This window comes from Lithobates pipiens, unplaced genomic scaffold (genome assembly GCF_037356315.1).
Source record: "Lithobates pipiens isolate NorthernLeopardFrog02 unplaced genomic scaffold, aLitPip1_a1.2 Scaffold_1, whole genome shotgun sequence".
Classification (NCBI taxonomy): Eukaryota; Metazoa; Chordata; class Amphibia; order Anura; family Ranidae; genus Lithobates; species Lithobates pipiens.
In genome coordinates, this window is record NW_027507685.1 from 139,115,409 (window position 1) to 139,139,422 (window position 24,014).

The following is a 24,014-nucleotide window of genomic DNA, read 5'->3' on the forward strand; positions in this document are numbered from 1 at the left end:
ACCATCATTAAATATAACCATATTGCTACACGTAGAGGTGCCTCTCTCCTCTTTTATACTCCGTTGTGACATGACGCTACTTGTATATCAAGACATCGCTTGTATAGCAAGTCAAAATGTATTAAAAGATGTTGCTCGTCTTGCAAAATGCTCTCAAACCAAGTTACTCTCAAAACAAGGTTTTACTGTATAACAAATACACACACACACACACACACATTCTAGAAGCCGTGACTTCAACCATAGGCTCCCATGGCCGAACAGTTGTTGATGCTTCCTCTGCTCCCCTGCAGGAGCATCTTACTGACACAAGGAAGCCAGAACTGTGGGATCATGTGACCAAGCTTGATTGGATTAAACCAATGTACACACTTTTTTTTTACCACATGGTATGCAGGATAGGTAGGAGAGGGATTTTTTTTTTTTTTTTTAAGAATAGAGTTAGGTTTTTCATCCACTTTAAAATTTATACTGTAGATGGAACACTGATGTTGTCCAAGTCTATCTTCTCAGCAGCTGCACTCGCCCTGATCCCCCAGATTCTGTCCTGTCTTTATATTAAAGATTAAAAGACAGGATGGGCTAAGCTAGCGAGTCACCACTGGGAGGAGAAAGTGTGAGCTAAGTTGCTGAGCCACTGCTGGGTGGTGAGAGCTGAGCTGCCGAATAACAGCGGGACGGTGGAAGCAGGGTGAACATAGGAGAAAAGTAATTGGATGACTGAAGTGGCATTTGAGGTTGAGTTTTTCCACAGTGCCTGCAGCTACAGAGATCAGTAAAGGCATGTTTTAAAAGCTCAATTACCACTCTTGACCTCAATCTATGAAAGCTAGTCTCTGGCCTCCATACTTTGACCCAGTACTAGGATACAGTAAGAGGAAAGACAGAATTCTGATATGTATATAGGTCAGTGACTCAAGAGTATTGAAGCATTTTGATAAGCATAGTAGCTAGGCAATTAGCAAATTCAAAAGGCAAGTTGGGTTTAGGCAACCTACATAAATTCTCAGTGGGTTTTAAGAGATGCAAAATAAACACTGAAAAAAAAGAATAACGTTAGACTTAGCTATAGAGATATTATAAACTTGTTTTATTTTACTTTATGACAAAGGAAAAAAAATACAAAAATATAAAATATACAGAAACACAAGACCAGACACAGAAATATTTACAAGAGGGGGGTGCATTGATAAATACAAGGAAACATGGTCGCCACAACCAACTAATCAAATCAGTTCACTAAAGCCACCCCTTCATGAAACAACACCATTTGCTGTGTGGATCAGTGACATCACCTAATAAACTGGCACCAATCCTATAATATGGATGCCTGCAAGGAGTGCCAACAATGAGATGACCTTAAAAAAAAGCCGATTTAAAAAAAGCCTTTGAGAAATATGGTGGGCTGCCCTCCCGAAGAAACTAGTTGTCTGGCTGTCTTTCTGACCCCCTCATCTCAGTAGTTTGTGTTACTGACCCAGGCCAAGTATACAGATTAGGGGTTAAAAGAAAAAAAAAAACAAATCACAATTCTAGCTCTGTAAACTTGATTTAGTGACCAATTTAGCATAGACAGAGGGTGAGCATGACAGCCAGATAACTAGCATTTTGGAGAATGAAAACTCAGCAATGACAAGCTCTCTGTTTCTCTTAGGAACATTTTCCTTTAAAGCAGAAACAATGCTTGTAGAGGTCAATCATTTCTGAATAGGCTGATAGAGTAATAATGCTGACCAGTCCCAGCTGATAAGGACTCCAATTTTTCCGCTCATGTAGGCCTACACAGGCGAAATATTCTTCGGCATCCAATACATCTGCTCATCGACAGACTTGTGCGTGTAAAGTGGAGGCACTTACCAATGTAGACCTTCATCATGGTGCATTAAGCATCTTCTCCTAAAGATGTACCTACCTCTTGTTTAAATGAAGGAGTTACCAACAAGCGGCAATATTACAAAGTTACTAAGTGCTATAGTATCATCACTGTTGTGCAAAGAATGGAAATAATGAAATGTTATCTTCTTACAGTCAGGGACTGGGGCAGGCAAATAAATAAGTTATGTTACCCCTAAAATCATAAAACTAAATTTCAGAACTCAAAAAAGTGAACACGTGAAATCTGCATATTTAAAACGGAACTAAATCCTCCTATCATTTTCAGCCAAGGAGGCTTCTGTTTGATCTGTACCTGCCATGGTGCTGCACACGTGATCGGCTACGGACACCAGACATTTGATGGTTTAACAATTTGGTTGAAAACACAAGTAATGTGACAGTTACATTCCTGGTACATGCCGGGAATGTAACGTTTTTTTGAAACTGCTAAATTGATGGGTTTAGTTCCGCTTTAAGTGAACCTGTCATATGATAAACTATTTAACACTACTCAACAAGGAAGTCTAACTTTTAGCAAGGATTTTTTTTTTTAGTGAGCCCAGAAGTCCTCAAAACTGGTTATGTTACTTGCAATCCTCAACTTGGCTGGAGCTCTAGCCCACCCCCTCTGCCATCCTACAATGCATTGTGTGCAAAAGAAAGGCATTGTGGGGCACCCATTGAGAGCAGACCAGAGAGCCAAGTACAGGACTGTGAGCAGTGTGCGCCCCGATTTAGAGGCTCCTGAGTGCAATCTTTGCTAAGCCCAAATTCACATTGGGCCAATTCAGCATGCGATTTGACATGTCAAACCGCATGCCAAATCAGCGGTTATTGCAGAAACCGTATAATTTCAACCCGTTAAATCAATGGGTTTAGTTCTGCTTCATGATTTACTGCTGCTCAGGGCTTCAGCAAAGTGACAGCCTCCAGCAAGAAGAAACAGGAGCAATGCTGGAGGCAATTTAAAGCCCACACTAATTTTCGGTAGCATCATTATTAATGTGGAATCTTTGCTAAAGAACATTCTTTTTTATTAAGTTTTTATGGGTAAAGTTCTGCTTTAAAGAGAAGCTTCAGTACAACTGAAAAGCAGTTTGACGTTTAAATGAGCAGTTGCTGAAACCATAAAAATGTGCTGAATGTACTCCACTAACATCCACTAAACCTTATGACAAATTTTAGTACTAGACTGTGAAAACAGACAGATGTGCCTATTATAGGATTTGAATTTTTGTTTGTGTTTGGCCACTCCTTCCCCTCAACAGGTCACACCCATACAGGTCCGATTCAGGGGGAAAAACAATTCAGGTGCTAAGATGTAAAAAAAAAAGTTCCCTCTCCTGCTCTTTACCAGCTCTACTGTATATCTGTAAAGTCAAAGACAGGCAATTCTCAAGTCCAAGAGATGCAACTCTTATTGTGTCATAAGAGATCTCAGCCTCAGATTCTCAGGAGGACCAGTCCCACAACTCAAATCTTTTCATGTATAACTGGGACCTGCAAAGCACAGCGACACAATACAAATACTTTTGTAGGTTGTGCTCGAGTCAGAACTCAAAATCTTGAAAATGGTAAGAATTTTCTGCTAATGTGTAACGGAAAAATAGAAAAAAGGTTAAAAATAACTCCATGAAGCCTTAAAAACACAGTGGCCCAGACTATGCCTTTTTTCCCCCTAGAAAAGTCCCCCATAAGCCCAAATCTGGCTTTTTTCTTAGATAGTTGTTTAACCAGATGGCACAACAAGAAATGCAATATGCGATTGGCTGCTTGGGTCAGAATTTGAGCTCCTTTTGTAGTATAGCAAACAATGTGGGTTCTATACTCTATTTGTTACCACATCCTTCAGGGGTACATGCCAGCTGGTGTGAAGATCCATCCATGCTTGGTAACAGACGGCAACAATAAAAACCAAAAGGGAGCATTAAAAGACAGGAGAGTCACAAAGTATACAAGGTCCTTTCAGCAATCTCTTAATCCAGTCCAGATCTAGAAAACAACATATCAATATGAATAAAAAAAAAATATCAGTAGGAAAAAGGGGTGGCATCCACTCAAATACATTACTACAACATAAAAAACAAAAAAAAAAACAAAAAAAAAACACTTAAATATTCTCAGGCTTATTCAATAACGACTACAGCAACCAATCAAAATGCACCTCTGGTGATCTGACTGCAGCAAAAGAAGCACGTTTGGTTTTTTTTGGTTACTGCTTTTCAGCTGCACTCTGAATAGTTTTATTGGATAAGCACATTAGTTTTGACCCTTAAAGAGAACCAGTCACAAATGTGTATTTGTAGTAATCAACCTCTACACATCAATGGTTATAGAGCTGCACACTATGCTGTTTTCCTCTAAATACTGGAGAAATTGTTTGCGGTCCAGAGTATTATAGACTTGTGTGTTCATTAACCACTTGACCTTCCGGAAGATTTCACTCTCCTTCATGACCAGGCCATTTTTTTGCCTTTTGGCACTGCAATACTTTAATTGACAAGTTGCATGGTCATGCAATGCTGTACCCGATTAAAATGTATGTAATTTTTTTCCCCATAGTTTTTCTTTTGCATTATTTTAGGGTTACACTGATATCGGTTATTGTTGCCAACTGTCAGTATTTTTACTGGCAGCCAGTAAAAAACAGGCAATTTTCTCCAGCCAATAAAAGGAAAAAAAGTTGTCAGTAAAAAAATATGGCTGTGATGTTTGGTTCGGTGCAGAGCCGGCCGAGACCATCCGAGTGCCTGCTACAGCGTGTTCAGGCAGCTCTGGTGGAGGCGGTGCCCGTGCGTGGCGTGTGATGTCATGGTGCAAGGGAGCCAAGCAGAGTGGCCAGAGCCTGGTGTGTGGGTCTGCAGGACAGGTGCAGGGCAGGTCGGGAGCGGGACTGTCAGTGCCGTTTAGACTGGAGTGGACTGAAGGGACCACCTGGCATGGAGAGAGACTGTCACTATGACTCATGAGGGGAACATGTTATGCCTGTGAGAAGTCAGCATCATCTGTGCTGCTGCACACTTCTATCATTGTCACTGTGAGAGTCAACCTCACGTGCGTGCGCCTTCCTATTCTAATTTCTTGCCTTCCTGAGTTCTGTCCCTGAGCTACTTACTATATCGAAAATAAAAAGAAATATGTTTTTTGCCCTAATATCTACCTTAAACTACATTGCTAATTGCATATTGTACTTGTTCGTAGCTTAAATACTAAAATTTCCACTTAAAACTAATTTTGTAACTCTTGGAAATGGCAGTAAAAAACGTGGGTGTCGTGTCAGTAAATTTCAATCTGGTAGGTTGGCAACTCCGATTGGTTTGCGCAAAAGTTATAATGTCTACAAACTATGGCATATATACTGGGAATTTTTTTATACTAGCAATGGCAGGACTGCAATATTGCAGCAAACAATCAGACATTGACACATTGCGGGAACCAGTGACACCAATACAGTGATCAGTTCTAAAAATATACAATGTCACTATACGAATGACAATGGGTTTACTTTGTGTGGTTCTTTTGCTAAATAAGTGATGAATTTTTATTCATATGGAAAGAAAACACATCACTTCCTCCCTTTTAGAAAGGAGCTCTGCCTTGTTTACATAGCATAGCATAGCTCCGTTCTGTGTATTTTCCTAACGATTGGCTGTGACAAAATCACAGCACCCCCTAACACAGAAGTACAATATCATGTACTAGGTACGTGATCTGGCACAGAAGAGCTGCTTTGCCACCGTACATCTAAGTGATGTACGGTGGCATCACTATGTATTGTGAGAGCTGTGCCTTAAAAAAATATAAACAAAAACACAAAGACAAGTAGAAGGCTAAACAACCACTGTAAAATGTGTCAACAGTGATTAACATGCATTTCCAACAAATTAGTCTGTCAAAATGCACATCCAAGCTTGCATTTAAAAATGTTGCACATGGAAATAATTAACCGTGTGAACTGCACTGTTCCTTACACTATATTTAGTACAATATACTTTTACTCGGGTACATAATTCTCACATGAATGAGGCCTTATCGGTCAGGAATAGTTCCATGTCCTCTGATCTACCTTTATTTATGCACATACATACTGTTCCCATAAATGACACATTACGGTCAGGACCAGTAACTGTTCCTATTATTTAGTTGAGGGTCAAATGATAATTTTTTCCTAGACTGACATGCCCACTCCAGGCTGCTGCAACAAGAGAAGAGCATGAAAAACGGTGCAACCAAAAGCCCTTTAGTTTTTGCTCTGGTTATGCTGACTGCAACACCATTGTTTAACAGTTCTATGAAGACTCATTCTGTTGCAGAAATCTGGAGAGATCACCTTATCTGCACCAAGCTCAAGCAGTAGATAGGGGAACCTCTGTGCAGTCTTATGCTGGTCATACACATACAGAAGGTGAATGGAATAAATTGAATGGATTCCTTCACCAATGCTACACAGTGCAGATGGACAGCTATTGTATTTTGACAGCCAGCTGTCAAAGTACAGGAACAGTTCTTGCACCTGATTGGAGGCAGACACTATTTGGCCAAATTTATTTATTTTTTTAACACGTGGCGGCTTCCTTCATTACCAATCAAGGGATATCGGGCAGGAGGCAGTTGACATTTTAAAAAGGGAAGTACAGGCGACTTCCTGCCAGAACAAAAATACAAGGCTTCCTCTGATTGGCCAAGACAGAAATTATGATGTCATCCACCCATCTCTCCACCTCAGATGAAGCACTGTATTAATTGATAACAATACAAGGCTTCTTGTGAATGGCAGAGAAGCAGTCAGGCCAACTCGGTTGTGTCCGACAGCAGACAAGAAGTCACCTGTACTGCTGTGGAACAAAGCACTGCACACTGTGTGTAGTTATTGCTACTACAGTATATTACAACACACACAACAGCTGTATCTGTTAGTAATGATATAGTAAAGCTGGTCCTACATTATAACATTTTCTTGTATAATTTTCCTTTAGCTTTACCAAAACCAATAAATATGAGGTCAACCAATTCAATTGGTATGCAATCAGACAGGTCCTTGCACTACATAGTTGAAAGTAAATCTAAAATGAAATTGAATAAGAAAATAATATCGTATAGTGTATGGTCAGCTTTAGTTTGGGTCAGCATGGCCCAAACTATTAATGCAACGTCAAGGTGAACACAGAATTCTACTTTACTTGATCTATACAAGTTACTATGAGTAACTAAGCAGAAGACTTTGTCCAATCTCAATCTGGTGTTGAAGAGGTTGTGCAATATACTCTACAATAACATATTTACCTTCTGGAATTGAATGTCTTGCAATACTGTCATGTAATAGGCACCTCCGGTATTCCAGAGACTGACAGGCCTGGTATGTTAAGGAACACCTGCAACAACACAATCACAAACAGTTTATGTCTAGTTGTGGTCCATCTTCCCAGGAAACTTTTTTTTAGATTTATAATGCAAAATTCCAACACGGAAGAGAAGATGCTTGGTAGTTTGCCCTATACAGGCTTTTGGTGGCTTACTGTGTAGGCACAGAGAGCAGTAGGGAAGATTTTGGCTGAAGGATAGAAAAAGGGCACAGGTAGCAGCTGCCTACACAAGTAAGGATCTGTAGGTTTAGGTCAGACTATGAACAGAATTTGAAGAAATAGCAAAAGACTTAGGCCATTGTTCTGCTCTCCCCCTCTGTTAGCAGGTTGCTTGTCAGTACATGCAGCTGACCTGACAGGCCCCAAGTGCTGTCCCTTCCTCTCCCACAGTATTTGTTTTACCAGGAGCTGCAATAAGCCGAAATCAAGTCAAATTCTGACAATTCTCACTAGTTGCAACAAGACAGCAATAATTAGTGTTTTTGTTTGTGCTTGGAGTTAATTTTTATGGGCTGCCATGAAGTATGTGTCTAGGACACATACTTGGCACCCCAGATGTTTTGGAACTACATTTCCCATGGTGCGCAACTACACTGCATGAGCATCATGGGAAATGTAGTTCTAAAACATCTGGGGTGCTAAGGTTCTCCATCACTGGTCTAGGACGTGCCCCAGCAGCTAATAGTCACATGCTTGTCCAAGCTTGCTTTCTCAACCAGCAAATAACAAAACAATCATGGGCACCATCTAAGGCAATGCTGGATCCCCCATTTTACAGATCCTCTTTGTCTAACCTTTCCACTAATCGTGAATAAAAAGGTTGGCAAGCAGAGCAAGAGTGGAACAGATGGCATGGGGCTGTGTGGAGGTAGATTATGGTATAAAATGGTATTCATTTTAATTAAAAATAGCATATCACAGCAACAGACATCTTTTCTTTCAATACAGTCTATTATTGAATACCCCCATTGTGTAGAATAGATGTTTGTATAGGTCAGAATTAGGCAACCCCCGGGACTGGCACCACAAGCAGCACTCAAAGCCTCTTTTGCTGGCACTTGAATCAACACTAATGCATCCCAATTTCAGAGCTCCCCACGCCGCACCTGCACTGAGCGGGAGGCACTGTGCCCCCACACATTGTAAAGGATGGGAAACATTGATTTGTTCTCTAAGTTTGCTATAGCTGCAATCGTCAGCTTTTGTGATGGGGAAGAGATTGGGCGCAGTTCTGCTAAGGGGGACGGGACGGGGGGTGGGTGGGCCGGTTGGTTCCTGTTTCCAGGAGGAGGAGGACCATCATTGACCACTGCTAAAGCCAATCACAGTCCTGCTAGCCCCGTCCACCATCTGGAGGAAGATGACTCACTTAGTTTCCACTACTAATCTCAGAAAGAAGGGATTTCACTGTGATTGATAAAACCCCAATCAAGTGACAATTTGTTGAATAACTGTTGAGCTTCTGGGAACTTTGTTGAAATTATTCCTGAACATTTGCATCACTTACTAATGAACCCCGGTACTCTGTTTATGCCACAGTCAGTATTCAGCGGAATGAAAATCACACCTAACTTTTGGTGCGGCGCACTTTTTCTCAGCTGTGGGGGCCCAACTTATGATCCTGCACACAGGCCCACTGCTTTCAGAAAATACCCCTGACCTGAGCTCATCATTACACATCCATTCCATATGCTTGTATGTGACATCACAGACATCCCATACAAGCACATGGGCTGGATGCAAGAGGTGGATCAGCAGGATGAGTGTGCCAGGACAGGTAGGTGTCTCATCTCTGCTTCCTTTCACCACTCTGCATATCACAGATTAGAAGCGGGGTTACAGCAGTGGGGCCAGACACGCAGGGGGTGTTACAGTGGTGGGGCCAGACACGCAGGGGGGTACAGTGGTGAAACAGATTTACAGGAGGGACAGTGATCTGAGGTGTGAAGGTGCATGAATTGGGGCTGATCTGAGGAGTGAGAGTGCAGGATTTGAATTTCTCATTACTACTCAAGTAGTTTACAGCATTTACTTTATAAAAATTATTTTCGTGATTGAGAGTGTAAATTTGACATGTTTTTGTTATAAAATCGGCACTCAATTTCTTTGAAAATATTTTTCAGCACACTGTGCTCAAAAGGTTACCTACCCCTGGTATAGATAATCCATTCTATTGGTTACACTTATGTTTCTTTGCAATATTGACATGTTTGTATTATTGCAATTTAAAAAAAAAAAATTGATTTTCAAGAATGAAAAACTGGTGTAAAACAGGGTTAGGCAAGTTGTTTTCTTGAGACGGACAATGTAGGCCATACTTTCAGCTGAGAATAAGGCCCACTGCAGGTCAAAACAAAAGTAGCCATATGCATTAATTTAGGGTTGCACCGATACCAAATATTTGCACGAGTATCGGTACTCGTGCAACTGTTCCAATGCTTGACCCCATTACCTGTTGTGTCAGGCATCCTCAGTGTAGCAGGGGGCTGGGCAGCCTCAGAGGATTGGTGTGGCGGGGGTAGTTACAAGTAAGGAGGAGCTCAGGCATGTATGCAAACAGTACTTGCAACGCCCACCAGGAAGTTGGCACTGCACAGCGCTAATCACAAGTGTGAGACATTGTCCCGACACACGGCTGCAGAGATCGGGAAATGTCTCACTGGATGTGATTAGCGCTGTGCAGTGCCAACTTCCTGGCGGGCTTTGCATGTGCTGTTTGCGAACACGCCTGAGCTCATCCTTAGTTACAAGCACCGATACCCCTTCAAAGCCTTTCAATAAAGCAGCTGACAGCCACTTTTCCTCCTCTCCCTCCCACAGCTATCAGCTGCTTTACTGAAAGGCTATACAGGGGGGGGGGGGGGGGGGTAAAAAAAAATAAAAAAAAAAAAAAAAATTGGTGCTTGTAACTGCCCCCACCGCCATACCGATCACCCCGACTGTCCCTTGTGTCCTCCAGCTCCTATGGTGTTCCGATGTCCTTCTTACTCTCTGTGGTGTCCTTCGTTCCTTCCGATGCTTCAGTATATAAATGGAGAGGAGCCTCTGCCTCCTGTCCATTCCTTTTCAGCACAGCTGAGGCTGCAAAGAAAGGGACTGGGGAATCTGTTCTCAGTCCCTTTTCTTGTCTCAAAGGGGAGATGTCAGGGGTCTGTTTAGACCCCTGATATCTCACCAAAGCCCCCCCCCCCCCAAACAGGGCTTAAAAAAAAAGGGAATCTGGGGAATCTGTTCTCAGTCCCTTTTCTTGTCTCAAAGGGGAGATGTCAGGGGTCTGTTTAGACCCCTGATATCTCACCAAAGCCCCCCCCCCAAACAGGGCTTAAAAAAAAAACACCTGACAAATGTCTATTCCCCCCCCCCCCAAAAAAAAAGAAAAAAAAAAAAAAGAAAAAAAAAAAAAAAAAAGAATAAAATTGTAAAAACTAAAATTGCAACATTAAAAAAAAAAAAAAAGTGTCGGCGAGTAAAAAAAAAAAAAAAAAAAAAAAAAAAAAGGGTATCGCTACTTGTACTCGGTCATAAAGTGGTATCGGTACTTGTACTCAGTCATAAAGTGGTATCAGTGCAACCCTAATTAACCATTTCTGGACCGCCGCACACCGATCTATGTCCTAACTTTGAAGAGGAATATCGTTATGGCAGCAGCCAGTTGCCATAACCCTGGTATCCTCTTCTTCAGCCGGCAGTCCGGTTTCCAATAATAGTGGTCTCTGTGGCGGATTCGCCGCAAGATCACTTTTATTGGTGGCGGAAGAAGGCCGCCTCACTCAGATGCCATCGGCAGCAGTGGAGGCGATCGGATGCTGTCCCTTGTGTGACATGAAGACAAGTGAGGGGAAGATGGCTCTCACCGTCTCCATATCATTGCAGGGTGGAAGCTCTTAAAAAGGGCCATTTTTTTTTTTAAATGACAAAATTTTTATTTTATTTTTATTGCAAATATGAGATCTGAGGTCTTTTTGACCCTAAATCTCATATTTAAGAGGTCCTGTCATTTTTTTTGTTCCCCATTACAAGGGATGTTTACATCCCTTGTAATAGGAATAAAAGTGACTTTTTTTTTTTTTTTTTTAAAAGAACATTGTAAAAATAAAAAGGCAAAATAAATAGGAAAAAATAAATACATTTTTAAACGTGCCCCATCCTGCCGAGCTTGCGTGCAGAAGCAAATGCATACGCGAGTAGCGCTCGCATATGAAAGCGGCGTTCAAACCACACACGAGGTATCACAGCAATCGGTAAAGCGAGAGCAATAATTCTAGCCCCAGACCTTCTCTGTAACTCAACATATGCAATCTGTAGAAATTTTTTAAATGTCACCTATGGAGATTTTTAAGGGTAAAAGTTTGTCGCCATTCCAGGAGCGGGCGCAATTTTGAAGCATGACATGTTGGGTATCAATTTACTCAGCGTAACATTATCTTTCACAATATAAAAAAATTTGGGCTAACTTTACTGTTGTCTTATTTTTTTAATTGAAAAAAAAAAAAAAAAGTGTATTTTTTTCAAAAAAAGTGTGCTTGTAAGGCCCCTTTCACATGGGACGGATCAGTAATGACCGGCACCGTGATGATCCGCTTGCTCAGCGGGGATCGCTCCGTTGTCCCCGCTGAGTCGGCGGCAGACAGGGCGGTCTCTGCACACTGTCTATGGGGGATCGGATGCGCACGGACCGTCTGTCCGTGTTCATCCGATCTGCTCTGCAGACGGATAGAAAAATAGGATTTTCCTCCGTCTGCAGAATCGGACGATAGTGGGTGTCTGCGGATGTTTATCCGCAGACACCCGCTATCCCATAGGAATGCATGTATGTCCGTATTTCATCCGCAAACGGATGGATGAAATACGGACATAATGTCTGCATGTGTGAAAGGGGCCTAAGACTGCTCAGAAAATATGGCATGAGAAAGTATTGCAACGACCACCATTTTAAAATGTATAAATGTTTGGGGGTTCGAAGTAATTTTCTAGCAAAAAAAAAAAAAAAAAAAAAAACACCACAAAAAAAAAATAACTGTTTTTAACTTGTAAACAAATCTCAAAAAGAGGCTCGGTCCTTAAGTGGTTAAATTGATAAAAGCAAACGTTTTAAAAATGTCTACTTTGAGTAGGCCTACCTGCGCCAGAGATGTCCATTAGGGCAGACAGCCTTTTTACAATCAATAAATGGAAGAACTTCTTTACACAAAGTGCAGTACTCTGGAAACATTTGCTTGTTCATCTTCTTTTCAACATGACCGATAAGCACCTGCATGAAGCCAATACAGAAACGGAGTTACCAGGTGACTACAATGGACTTTTCTTTACAGAGCAAAACAGTTTTGATAATAAACATAATGGCAATTCATAGTTTAGTAATCAAACAAATCTTATCTTTTGTTTGTTGAGTTTCACTTTGAAAAAAAAAAAAAAAAAAAATTAAAAAAAAAGTTAAAAGCCCATTGGTTGCCATGCACAGCTGCTGCAGGCAGACAGTACATGGTTTGTCTATGAAGCAATGTTTCTATGTATTTCATAAGCGTCAAGTTGAAGGCGTACCCAGATCCTGGGCCCTCCATACCGCCTGCCTGTAATTGTAGATGTGCCAGCTTAGTCTGTGGAAGAGTTGTGGATTTGGTCACCATGGTCTCTTTTCATGTCATAAAACAAAAAGCAATATACTGCAATAAAATGCATTTCAAATAAAAATTCCAAAATGCTTAGTGGGCATCCATGCAGCTCAATAGGGGAGCAGGGAAGCTAAGGAAAGCTCAGCATTTGCAGCTAGGGATGAGGACAATAAACAAAACCCATTGCTATGCCCAAGTAAGGCAAAGTGCAGGTTTATTTTTTTAAGTGATTTTAAACGATTATATATATTATTTTTATAATATACAAGACATAAATACCGTATTTCCCTTTTTTTTTATATAAGTAATCACATTCCCTCTGTTTTGAGCTGCATAAGAGCTGGGGGAATCAGCAGCAACAGTACACCGAGCTTCCCAGTGAATGGTTGTGCAGCAGTGTGGAAGAGGAAAGCAAAAGGGGCTGGCAGGAAAACCAGGGATTTCACAAAAAGCAATCAATACAAAAAGAGAACAGGATACTTTAACGTCTGGAATATAAAGTGTCGGGGTAACAAATACTTTAAAGTGGTAGTAGAGGCAGAAGGTTTTTTTTTTACCTTAAGGCCGGGTTCACACTATAGCGATGCAGGAACGCCGCGAATCTGCGGCGTTTACCCGCATCGCACACCTCCCGCCGGCAGTTCACACTGCCCTATGCGGACGGCTGGGAGTGTCAATGTTATGTTAATGACACCCCCAGATCCGTCGGCATATCGCAGTGCGATCTGCCGACTCGCACAGGAATCGGATCGCATGGTGTGAACCCCCATGCGATCCGATTCTGTTGCGGACCCAAAAAAGGGTCCCGTGCGAGTTTGCTGCGGGAGCGCTGCAAATTCAGCCATACTATCTGTATGGCTGAACTCGCATCGCTACGGAGATCGGATGTGATTTGCTGTGCGAATCACATCCGGATCTCCCCCCGCAGCGGTGTGAACCGGGCCTAAAGCATTAAAGCGGGAGTCCGCCGGGACTCCGCGTTTTTTTTTTTTTTTTTAAAGCCAGCAGCTACAAATACTGCAGCTGCTGACTTTTAAATAGTGACACTTACCTGTCCAGCGCGCCCGCGATGTCGGCACCCGAAGCCGATCGCTCGCTCGGCTGCCGGGTCCCGCCGCCATCTTGGGTATGGGAATCAGGAAATGGAGCCTTTCGGCTTCATTTCCCGGTTCCCTACTGCGCATGCGCGAGCCGCGCGGCGCAATCCGGATGGTCCCCGCTGCCTCTGGGAGCTGTGTGTTTCCCAGCAGGCAGCGGGGCACTTGCTGAAGGGGGCGGGCGCTTGCGGAACGGGGCATAACGTACGCCCCGTTCCGCAGAGAGCTATCCCGGAAGTGGGTGCAGTTACCTGGATTATCCAGGTAACTGCACCCCCCTCCCCCCTGAAAGGTGCCGATTGTGGCGCCGGAGGGGGGGGGGGGGATTCCGATGAGCGGAGGTCCATTTTAGGGTGGACCTCCGCTTTAAGATAAAAAGCCTTCTGTCTGCAGCTCCCCCAGCCCCCCTTATACTTACCTGAGCCCAATCTCAATCCAGCAACTTGCTTGAGAGCAACGGCTCTCCCGCATCTCTCTCCTCATTGGTTATCATTTGCCAAGCAATGATCAGTGTGTGAATGGACAATGTCCATTCACAGAAGCACGGATCGGGAGCAAGCCTGCTCAAGTGCCCCCATAGCAAGAGGATCGAGACTGCACTGTGCAAATCCATTCCACAGCAAGCAGGTAAGTTTACCACATTTAGTATTTTAGGTAAAAAAAAAAAAAAATGAATCCTTTAGAATCACTTTAACATGTTGAAGAAATGGACATGCAGCAGTTCTGTGCATTCATGGTGTTTGGCAGGCCCACTGGAATAAATGGTAAATTCCCACGTAACATGATTTTAAACACATCTACACTGTGTACAATTCCTGCTCACAAGGTAACGCCCCATTTTTCAGAATGAATAAACAAAGGCATAAAAATAAAATAAAAACATGTTTAAAATACAGAAATATGCATGAGTATGTAATACGAAGAGGTGTGATAGACTCAGCTGTCATTCAGGACCTCAGGAAATCTCTGCAGGTAACAAAAACCACTTCCACACCCTAAACTCCATAAAGCAAGGCTTAAAACATTGAGGAGATACAGTTGAATATCAATCTTAAAAAATATCCTGAAGCATTAATGGAGACACCAGCACACAGCATTGTAAAAGACAGTTATAATACTATTACCATCTTATTGCCTACAATATTTGTTCTCCCGAACAGCTACAGCCATCAGAAGAATTTCCAGCATCCAACACTTGTGGGGGTCTCAGATGCCTGTGTCTTCACCTCTGGGCAAATCATCCCCAGCATTTCCCTCAGCCAGGGGTGTCACAGGCATCCAGCAAGTAAAAGTAAAGAGTTGAATGGCTGTAGCTCTGCTACAGATGAAAGACTGGAAACAAAAGAGAACACACAAAGGCAATGCTTCTCTAGACAAGAGGGGCACTTTAAAAGGTAACCTTTCATTCTAGCCGTTACCTGTCAGAGGCAAGGTCCCCGACCAGAGTTGGCTATATCCAAAATCCCACAACCTGAACCACTTCAGGTAGTCTAGCTATATTCGCATCTAGTGTTAAACAGCAACCTTGGCTGTGAGAGGCAGCAACCAATGTGTTAAAGAGAAGTATGTTTCCCCCCCCCCCCCCCATAATCATGCTATCCTAGGTGAATGCAGCATTGGTCCAATGCTATATCTGTCCCCTAACACCTCTTCACTGAGAGCCGAGCGATCAAACATTGCCGATTGCTCAGTTCTCACAGCTCCCCGAGCAGAGCTGTTGACTGTCAGTCAGCAGCTCTCAGCTCTGCCCGCCACGCTCACTGGAGCGCTGAGCTGTGGAGGGGCGGGGAGTGGCCACCTCAGGCCCTCAACAGCTCGCTGAGATGGGTATCAGTCCAGGCACCTGGTGGATCCAGACTTTATTGTCATGACGACGCAGGGGTCTGGACTGATTCCTGTGACGGCAGCAGAGAACAGACTTCAGCGAATTGCACTCCTGTGACCCATAGGGGAAGTCCAGCCAAACAAGCTCAGGCTGGACTTCTCCTTTAACCACTTGCCGACCGACTCATGTACATATATGTCAGCAGTTTGAAGATGGATATCTCGGAAACGGCAGAAGTTGCTGCCACAACCGAGGTATCCGTCTTTAGAGCCGGCAGTTCTGTTTACGATAATGGTGGTCTCTGCGGCGGATTCGCAGCGAGATCACCGTTATCGGCCCGATTTTTTAGGGTAAAAGTTTGACGCCATTCCACGAGCGGATGCAATTTTGAAGCATGACATGTTGGGTATCAATTTACTCGCCGTAACATTATCTTCCACAATATAAAAAAAATTGGACTAATACGACTGTCTTATTTTTTTATTCAAAAAAGTGCGCTTGTAAGACCGCCGCACGAATACAGTGTGAAAAACAGTATTGCAATGACCTCCATTTTATTCTCTAGGGTGTTAGAAAAAAAAAATGTATAATGTTTGGGGATTCTAAGAAATTTTCAAGCAAAAAAAATAAATAAAATGTTTTAAACATGTAAACACTAAAATCTCAAAAAAAGCCTAGTCCTTAAGTGGTTAAACAATAGTGGATTTTATGTGTCTTACACAAGAGTGATGTTGTACTGCGGCAACCAGGGTTCCTCCTCTCTCTTCATATTCTCAAAGATGGAGAATTAAGTCTTAGGCTGCATTCACACCTGAGCGTAGCGTGTTTGAACGTTTTTACCGGCGTTTTGTCGCGCGACAACGAGCGTTTTGTCACACTACAACGCGCGACAACGAGCGTTTTTTAACTTCGGCGTTTTTTTTCAGCCAATAGGAAAACTATTTTTCATCTGCTTATTTTTTCTTGAGCAGATACAGCGTCAAAACGCCCATAGAAACGCTCGTTGTCGCGCTAAACGCTCGAATCGAGCGTTTCCATTAGTTTCTATGGGAATGAAAACGCCCAAATCAGCCCAATTCGCGCGACAAAAAAGGGTCTGGAACTTGTTTGAGCTTCAGGCGACATGGAGTGGAGATGTGAACCATCTCCATTGAGAATAATGGATTTTTTCCCCTCCAGCGTTTTGTAGCTTCAGGCGTAGGGCTACAAAACATTCAGGTGTGAACGGGCTGTAAGGATCTAAAAACTACTGCATAACAACATAATGCACACAGAGTTTGTAAAACCGCATTGCTTTACAGATGCACCAAATGCCCTCTAATACAGACACTGTAGTTTACCTACACCTCCATGGTAGTTAAAGTGATACAGAAAGAAAAAAAAAAAAAAATCATGTTACATGTTATAGTTACCCGTTTTGTGCAATGGTTTTGCACAGGACAGCCCCGTTTCCCCTCTTCTCTGGTCCCATGCTGGCACTCCTGGCTCTGCCCCCCCCCCCCCCATAGCATGCAGCATGCAGGTTATCTACCTTCATGCATAGAATGCATGAACGTAAAAACCTTCAGCCTTTAGAATCGCTTTCACACCTCTCCATGGCAGCCCTGAATTAGAAGCCCAGTGCCCAAGTGGCAAATAGCTAGCGCTCCTAGAAGAAAATAATTAAATTGTACAGCAGCAATTTTAAACCTGTTCATGATCTGCATTAGACCCCATTGAAGACTAAGTTCCACTTCCTTACAGGCTGAAAGTGATACAATGATAATTAATCTGCTAGTGTGTTTTTAAAGTGGTTCTAAAGACTCAAGGTTTTTTACCTTCGTGCATGCAATACGCGAAGGTAAGGAAACCTTCTCTGTGCAAAATTCCCCCAGCACCTTAATACTTACTTGAGCACAATGGAGATCTAGCAACGTGCACGAGTGCCTCGGCTCTCCAGAGACTCTCCCTCCTCATTGGCTGAGACAATCACAGCAAGCGAACCAATGAGAGGGGGACAGGGCCAAGCTGTGACTGTGTGAATAAACACACAGAGCAGAAGCTTGGGAGTGAACCTGCTTGGGTGCCACCATAGCAAGCGGTTTGCTCTGGAGGCAAATGGGAGGGGCCAGAAGCAATGGTGGGGGACCTGAGAAGAGGGCTACTCTGGGGGGGGGGGGGGGCAGAGCAGGTAAGTTTAACATGTTACAAAAAAAAAAAAAAGAAATTGCCTTTAATATCACTTTAAAGAGTTTAAAGCAGGGGTAAGCAACCTGGGGCCCTCCAGCTGTTGCGGAACTACAAGTACCATCATGCCTCAGAGTGATTGTAGCTGCCAGCCTTGAAATGCCTCATGGGAAACAGCTGGAGGGCTACTGGTTGCCCACCCCTGGTTTAAAGAAACCAAAAAACAAGGAGGAAACATGTAGGCAAAGGCAGAAAATTCAGATGGTGTCCCTCAAGATCTCAGATATGGGAGCTACTGGTTTGGCGAATTGGGGTTGAATTCTTTGAATGTTCTCTATGTGATCTCCCTCCCCAATCCATGAAATACACAAGGAGGTTAATTTGTTTCTTACGTGATTAGCCCTAGACTATGTTTATATGACTGTGGCAGGGACACTGACGTTCTCAGCAGGTTCTCATCAGCAGAAAAAGCCAGAAGTGACTGTATGTAAAACAGCTTTGTAGTATGTCACTGCAACATGAACACAGGGAAACGTTAGGCAAAAGGCAAATGACTGAACAGCAACAATGAAAAAGGGTAGGTGGTGCACCTGGGCTGTCCTGTCATCGTCATCCCTGTTAGCCATCAGATAAGCACAGACACCACGGGTCGGAATACTGGTATATTCTGTGATGCCGGTGTGTAGGTAGACTTCTCCCAGAACATGTTTCATGTGTTCCTTGGTCAAATGTGCCTCCACTGCATCAATTTTCTGTTGGATTTCCAAAAGACTTTCATCAGCTGGAGAAGACTCCGGCTCTGCACTGTCTCTTAATGTTTTACCAGAGCCATGCTCATCATCATGTCTACTCTCATCCTGATCCTTTTCTTCCTCAGAAATGCTGGCCTCCACAGGGGTGTCATCCTTCCTGGAAACCTTTGCTTCTTGGTAAGGTTGTTTCTGCATTGCTTCATAAGTCGCTTTTTTAAAAGACTGGTACCAAATTCTCAGAAGGAAAAGTCGGAACCTCCAAAAGTACAATGGACCTCCATCTGCCTTTTTGTCCAAGACATCAATCAAAAATTGAGGGATGACCTTATCTTTAAGGATCTTCCAGCGCACAATGTCTGTGAGATCCAACTGCCGGAAGAGGTTTTGGCTGGAGCTCTCAAGAAGCTGAGCTGCTGCTTCCTCAAATGTCTTGAGGGACACAAAGTTCACCTGAAAGTTCTTGTTTACTGGATGAATCCCATTGTTCATGCCTTCAGAGGTGATGCAAGCAAGATATGCCCCGAAGGGACTTACAGCAATGCCGTGAGATTTCACTGAACCAAACATATCTGACAGATTAATGAGCTGATGTTCAAACTTTAAAGCAAGGTTTGTGAAAATAGGAATCAACTGCTGAACTTTTCCATCAACAGAACAGGAATAAATGGTCCCATTCTGCCTGTCCACAGACAAAGAAATGATAGGTAAGGAGTGAAGTCCAGTTACATGGGAATTGTGAACATTGAGACCTGCTTTTGATATCAACAACAAACACCAAAACACATAGCAACCACGGGCAGCAACCACAAGACTGCAGCTGCACTTTTGGTAAGGGTGATAGAGAGCTATACATTTAATACTGTTGACTGGCAAACGATCAACCTCTTGCCAAAGGATCACCGGCTGCCGTAATGTGAAGTAACCTTTCACAGCCTTCAAATTCACTGGGATAATTTTGACAGGCCCCAGACTGCTACCTACAATCAGTCCACTCATTTTACGATTGCTGTGTTCATACTCCCACCATGCCAAGATGCTTGGTGAATCAACACCAGACACAATGGTGTTGCAGGAAATAATGGAGCTGTGGTTTTTTATGGGTAGCTGAAATTGCCAAATAGCAACATCTCCATTTTCAAAGAGTACAGCCAACAGAACAGTACCAACATCTCGGCAAGTGTTGTTTTCCATGATCTCCTGGGTAGTGCATATGCTGGACCACTCCATCCGTACAGGGGTCTGCATGCTGTGCCGCCTCTGGTACTCAGGAAAATCGTCCAGTTGTGAATAGGCGGTATTCTCAGTCATGGTGTAGTTGCTCTGAGTTAAACGTTCACCATACATTTCTGTTAGGTCTGCCAGTTGCTTCCACTGAAGTCTGTCAACATTTGCATTAACAGTCAATCGGTTATCCAAAGTAAGTGCAGCTAAAAGGCATCGTCCATTGGCATCACAGCCCACAGGAGACCAGCAGGCATATTTGTATCCTTGCAAGGGTGGCAAACCTTTCCCTTCAGGGTTAAAAACTCTGTCCAGCATAAATTTTTGGCTGACTGTTGGGTCACTTGACCGGGCAAACTTGGCTCTGCACTGCTCCACTTCCTTTGAGGAACCGATCTGCAAGATGAAAGAGACATTTCAGTATCAAGATGACTTTTTACGTGCCAGAAAAAGCAACAGATGTAATGTCCCTTTCCTTTACCTCCCTCACCTCCAAATTCCCCACAAACCTCTCATTTCAAGTATGTCTCAATCCTCCATGCCCATAAATATCTGCCATTTTCTCTGCTCTTGGCAGCTAAATTGAATGAGAGGAAAGCAAAGGGAGGATGGGCGTTAAAGCAAACCCGTCATTTCAAAAAAGCTTTACTCACTTCAGCTCCAATTTTTTTTACCCCCTTCAAGACGAGGCTTTTTTTTTTTGCCATTGAGCACTGCGCTATTTTAACCAGCAATGGTGCGGTCATGTAACACTGTACACCCGATTACTTTTTTTTTTTTTTTTTTTTTTTTTTTTTACACACAATTACATTTCTTTGGTGGTATTTGATCACCACTGGGTTTTTCTTTATTATATATACACACACGTAAAATATATTCTGCTACATGTCTTTGGTTTAAAAAAAAAAAAAAAAAAGAATATTGATTGGTTTGCATTAAAGTTATTGTATATATGTATATTGGAATTTTTTTTTTATACTACTAATTGCAGTGATTGGCGACTTATAGTGCAGCGGGCAATCACGTCACGAATATAATTAATCCGGGCTAATACTATACACAAGGCATATGCAATTAGTGGACCTCCAGCTGTTGCAGAACTAGAAGTCCCATGAGGCATAGCAAGACTGCCACAAGCATGACACCCAGAGGCAGAGGCATGATGGGACTTGTAGTTTTGCAACAGCTAGAGGTCCGCTAATTGCATATCCCTGCAATACGCTGTCAATTTACTAATGACACTGGCTGGGAAGATGTTAACATCTAGGGGCAAAGGGTTAACTGTGTGTCTAACAATGTGTAATATGCCAGTTTCTACTCACTTCACCTTTTTGCAGAGAGAAAACAACGGTCACACATTGCTGCTCTCCGTAGAGGGCCCTGTGCTGTGTACCAACACAGAGCTCTTTTCTGTCATTTGCTCAGCCAATTGGCGGTTCTGGTCATAAATCATTGTCTGGGACCCACTGATCAGCTTATGCTGGAGGGAAAGGCAGTATAGTCAGGGTGGGCAGCGGGTAGGCATGCTCTCACCGGAAAGAAGCAGATCACGTACATGTATGGGATTCAGCACAGTGAGGGCGCTCTGCCACAGTATATCTGAAGTCGCCATGTGGGTAAAGGAGAACTCCAGCCTTGTACAGTCGTATAAGCTCCTCTCCTGTACTGAAACTGCTTAATGCGATTTCGCTGCACACCCCGTGTACCTTAGAAGCTGCAGCAAGTCAGATAAAGCTCTCATTTCCTGGCTGGAGGTCTCTAGCATCATCTCGCTCTTTCCTCCCCAGCCTGTCTCTGCCCTGCCTCTTTCATTCAGTTCTTAAAATAACGGAGGCTCAGCATCACACGAGTGTGACCCCAGGGTGGTTTGCATGCAAATACAGCCTGCGCAGAACACCAAAACCTCCAGACTGACACCTGCCCCTCATTGGCTCTGTGGTATTTGGATAACTCCTCCCAACAGCCTGCCCACTGCTTGCATTAGGGCCGAGAGCTCTGGAGAGTAGTGTGGCCATATGCTGTGATGTGTTTCAGGATGCTATGTACAGCGCCCCGTGAGCTCCTCCCACCAGCCACCATCTGTCTGCATTTCATAGAGAAGCACAGAAATATTGATGAGGGGGCTGGATTGAGTGCTGGAACCAGGGAAGGCAAAATATAATAAAACTTCAGCTTTAAAATGTATCTATGTCGGTTCTCCTTTCCCTCTCTGTGGATGTTACCCCGGATGCATTTCTGTGACGTCATCCATGAGTGTCTGATGCTGAGTTCCTGCTCCCTCCTGGTGTACACAGGCCATGTAGAGCCACTGAGGAAAACATCTCACAGCCATACACAGTGACCGGATCCAGGTGGACCCCACGCATCTATACAGATGAGCTTTTTACATTCTTACTTCTTGTAAATGTATTATGATACCTTGCCATTAAAGCAGCTTGTAATACTACACTTAGGTGGTGCTTCCTGGTTTCTCCCCTTTGTCTCCCTGACTGCCATTAGGTATTGGGATGAAATCCTTGGACCCATTGTCAGACCCTACGCTGGTGCGGTAGGTCCTGGGTTCCTCCTGGTGCGGGATGATGCCTGGCCTCATGTGGTGAGAGTATGCAGCCAGTTCCTGGAGGATGAAGGAATTGATACCATTAAATGCTCCCTCCCCCACGCTCGTCTGACCTAAATCCAACAGAACACCTCTGGGACATTACGTGTCGGTCCATCCGAGTCCAACAGGTTGCACCTCAATCTATTCAGGAGCTCAGTGACGTCCAGATCTGAGGGAAATACCCAGGGACACTATCCGTGGTCTCATTAGGAGCAACGTTGGCAATGCTGCGATGAAAATGCTGCGATGAAATTTCAGCAAAATGGACTCGCCTGCTGCATCATTTTTTCATGTTGATTTTTGGGGTGTCTTTGAATTCTGCCCTCTGTAGGGTGATAATTTGTATTTCCATCAAACAACATGGCCTCCTTTCCTTCCTAACACATTACCCCGTCCATATCGGTACAGAGATCCAGCACGTGATTGTTCCCCATTGAGATCTGATGAGTTGTCAGAGTTTCTTTCATTTAGTTGAGCAGTGTATGTAAAGCGCTGTGTACATTGTCAGCCCCCTATAGGTACATGTAATGATAACAGAGGGCCCTATAGGCAGCAACCCTCGACCTTACCCGGAGGAAGCAGGTCTTGTGCGGGGCGGGCACACAGGTGCGGTGGAGGGTGAGCTCCGGGCCGCTGCCATGGATGTCACACAGCTGCTCCAGGACGGACACATTGCTGCTGGTACACACGGACAGCCGGTGGTCCTCCGACCAGGAGAGCGGCTCCAACCCGGTCACCGCCTGCAACAACTTCACCACCGGCTCCCGCTTACACACCGACAGACGGAAATTCGGCCGCCGCTCCTCACAGGACTCCGACATTCCGCTACACCCCCCCCGGACACCGTCACAGCGACGTCATCAGTGTGCGACCAGAGGAGAGTGAGTGAGAGGACCCCCGGCTGTCCTTCACAGTGCCTGCGGGAAATCGATATTATTCTGCTGATTACCCTGTAGTACTAGTAATAAGAACCATAATAATAATAATAAATGATGTTATCAATACTAATACATCCTTATTATTTATAAGTATTATTACTTCCTTACATTGTAATAAATGCCATTTAATAACATTGAGGATTTTCAGTTTAGAAATTCACAAGAATAAAACATTAAACTAAGAAAAATGAACTTAAAATCTCAATACAATAAAATGTATTTACAGTAAACAATGCAATATATAAATAACAATGATAAACCGTGTTATTAACATGAAGAGTACTTTATTAATATAATTATTTTCCCTAAAAACAAATATAATGTATTAATATAATATTATTTTAATTTATATACTGTGTAATAGTTGCATAGTTAGGTTGAATAAAGACACCAGTCCATCCAGTTCAACCTGAGTGAGTGTCTACAATTGTCCCTGTACATTGCACACTCACATTGGTCCCTACCCTATAATAACCCTATGTAATAATTATAAGATGAGAGGGTCATGTATTATAATGTGTAATATTTGTAGGGGAAAGGGAGTATAGAGAAGCCGCGTATGT

General features: G+C 43.3%; 1 protein-coding gene across 2 annotated transcripts; it reads right to left on the bottom strand.

The window, feature by feature from the left end:
- Positions 1 to 1,067: 1,067 nt before the first annotated feature.
- Positions 1,068 to 23,379, bottom strand: GTF3C4 (general transcription factor IIIC subunit 4). 2 transcript variants are annotated; one of them, XM_077477674.1, is made up of 5 exons: positions 23,083 to 23,379; positions 18,529 to 20,307; positions 12,359 to 12,489; positions 7,159 to 7,247; positions 1,068 to 3,867 (listed from the first exon to the last, which is right to left on the bottom strand). In XM_077477674.1, the coding sequence occupies exons 1-5, from the start codon at positions 23,332 to 23,334 to the stop codon at positions 3,803 to 3,805; spliced, it is 2,316 nt and encodes a 771-aa protein (XP_077333800.1). In that variant the 5' UTR covers positions 23,335 to 23,379; the 3' UTR covers positions 1,068 to 3,802. The 2 variants fall into 2 exon arrangements, 1 of the variants encoding a protein (XP_077333800.1); XR_013272359.1 differs by lacking the exons at positions 1,068 to 3,867; positions 7,159 to 7,247 and adding an exon at positions 18,331 to 18,449.
- Positions 23,380 to 24,014: the final 635 nt, after the last annotated feature.

What these genes read in the sequence shown, in the direction of transcription:
- GTF3C4 (XM_077477674.1), bottom strand. Translation starts at nt 23,334, where the DNA reads ATGTCGGAGTCCTGTGAGGAGCGGCGGCCGAATTTCCGTCTGTCGGTG. An exon ending in ACAAGACCTGCTTCCTCCGG is followed by an intron (nt 20,308 to 23,082) that starts GTAAGGTCGAGG and finishes TTCATCTTGCAG; the next exon opens with ATCGGTTCCTCAAAGGAAGT. An exon ending in AATGGACATCTCTGGCGCAG is followed by an intron (nt 7,248 to 12,358) that starts GTAGGCCTACTC and finishes GTGTTGTTGCAG; the next exon opens with GTGTTCCTTAACATACCAGG.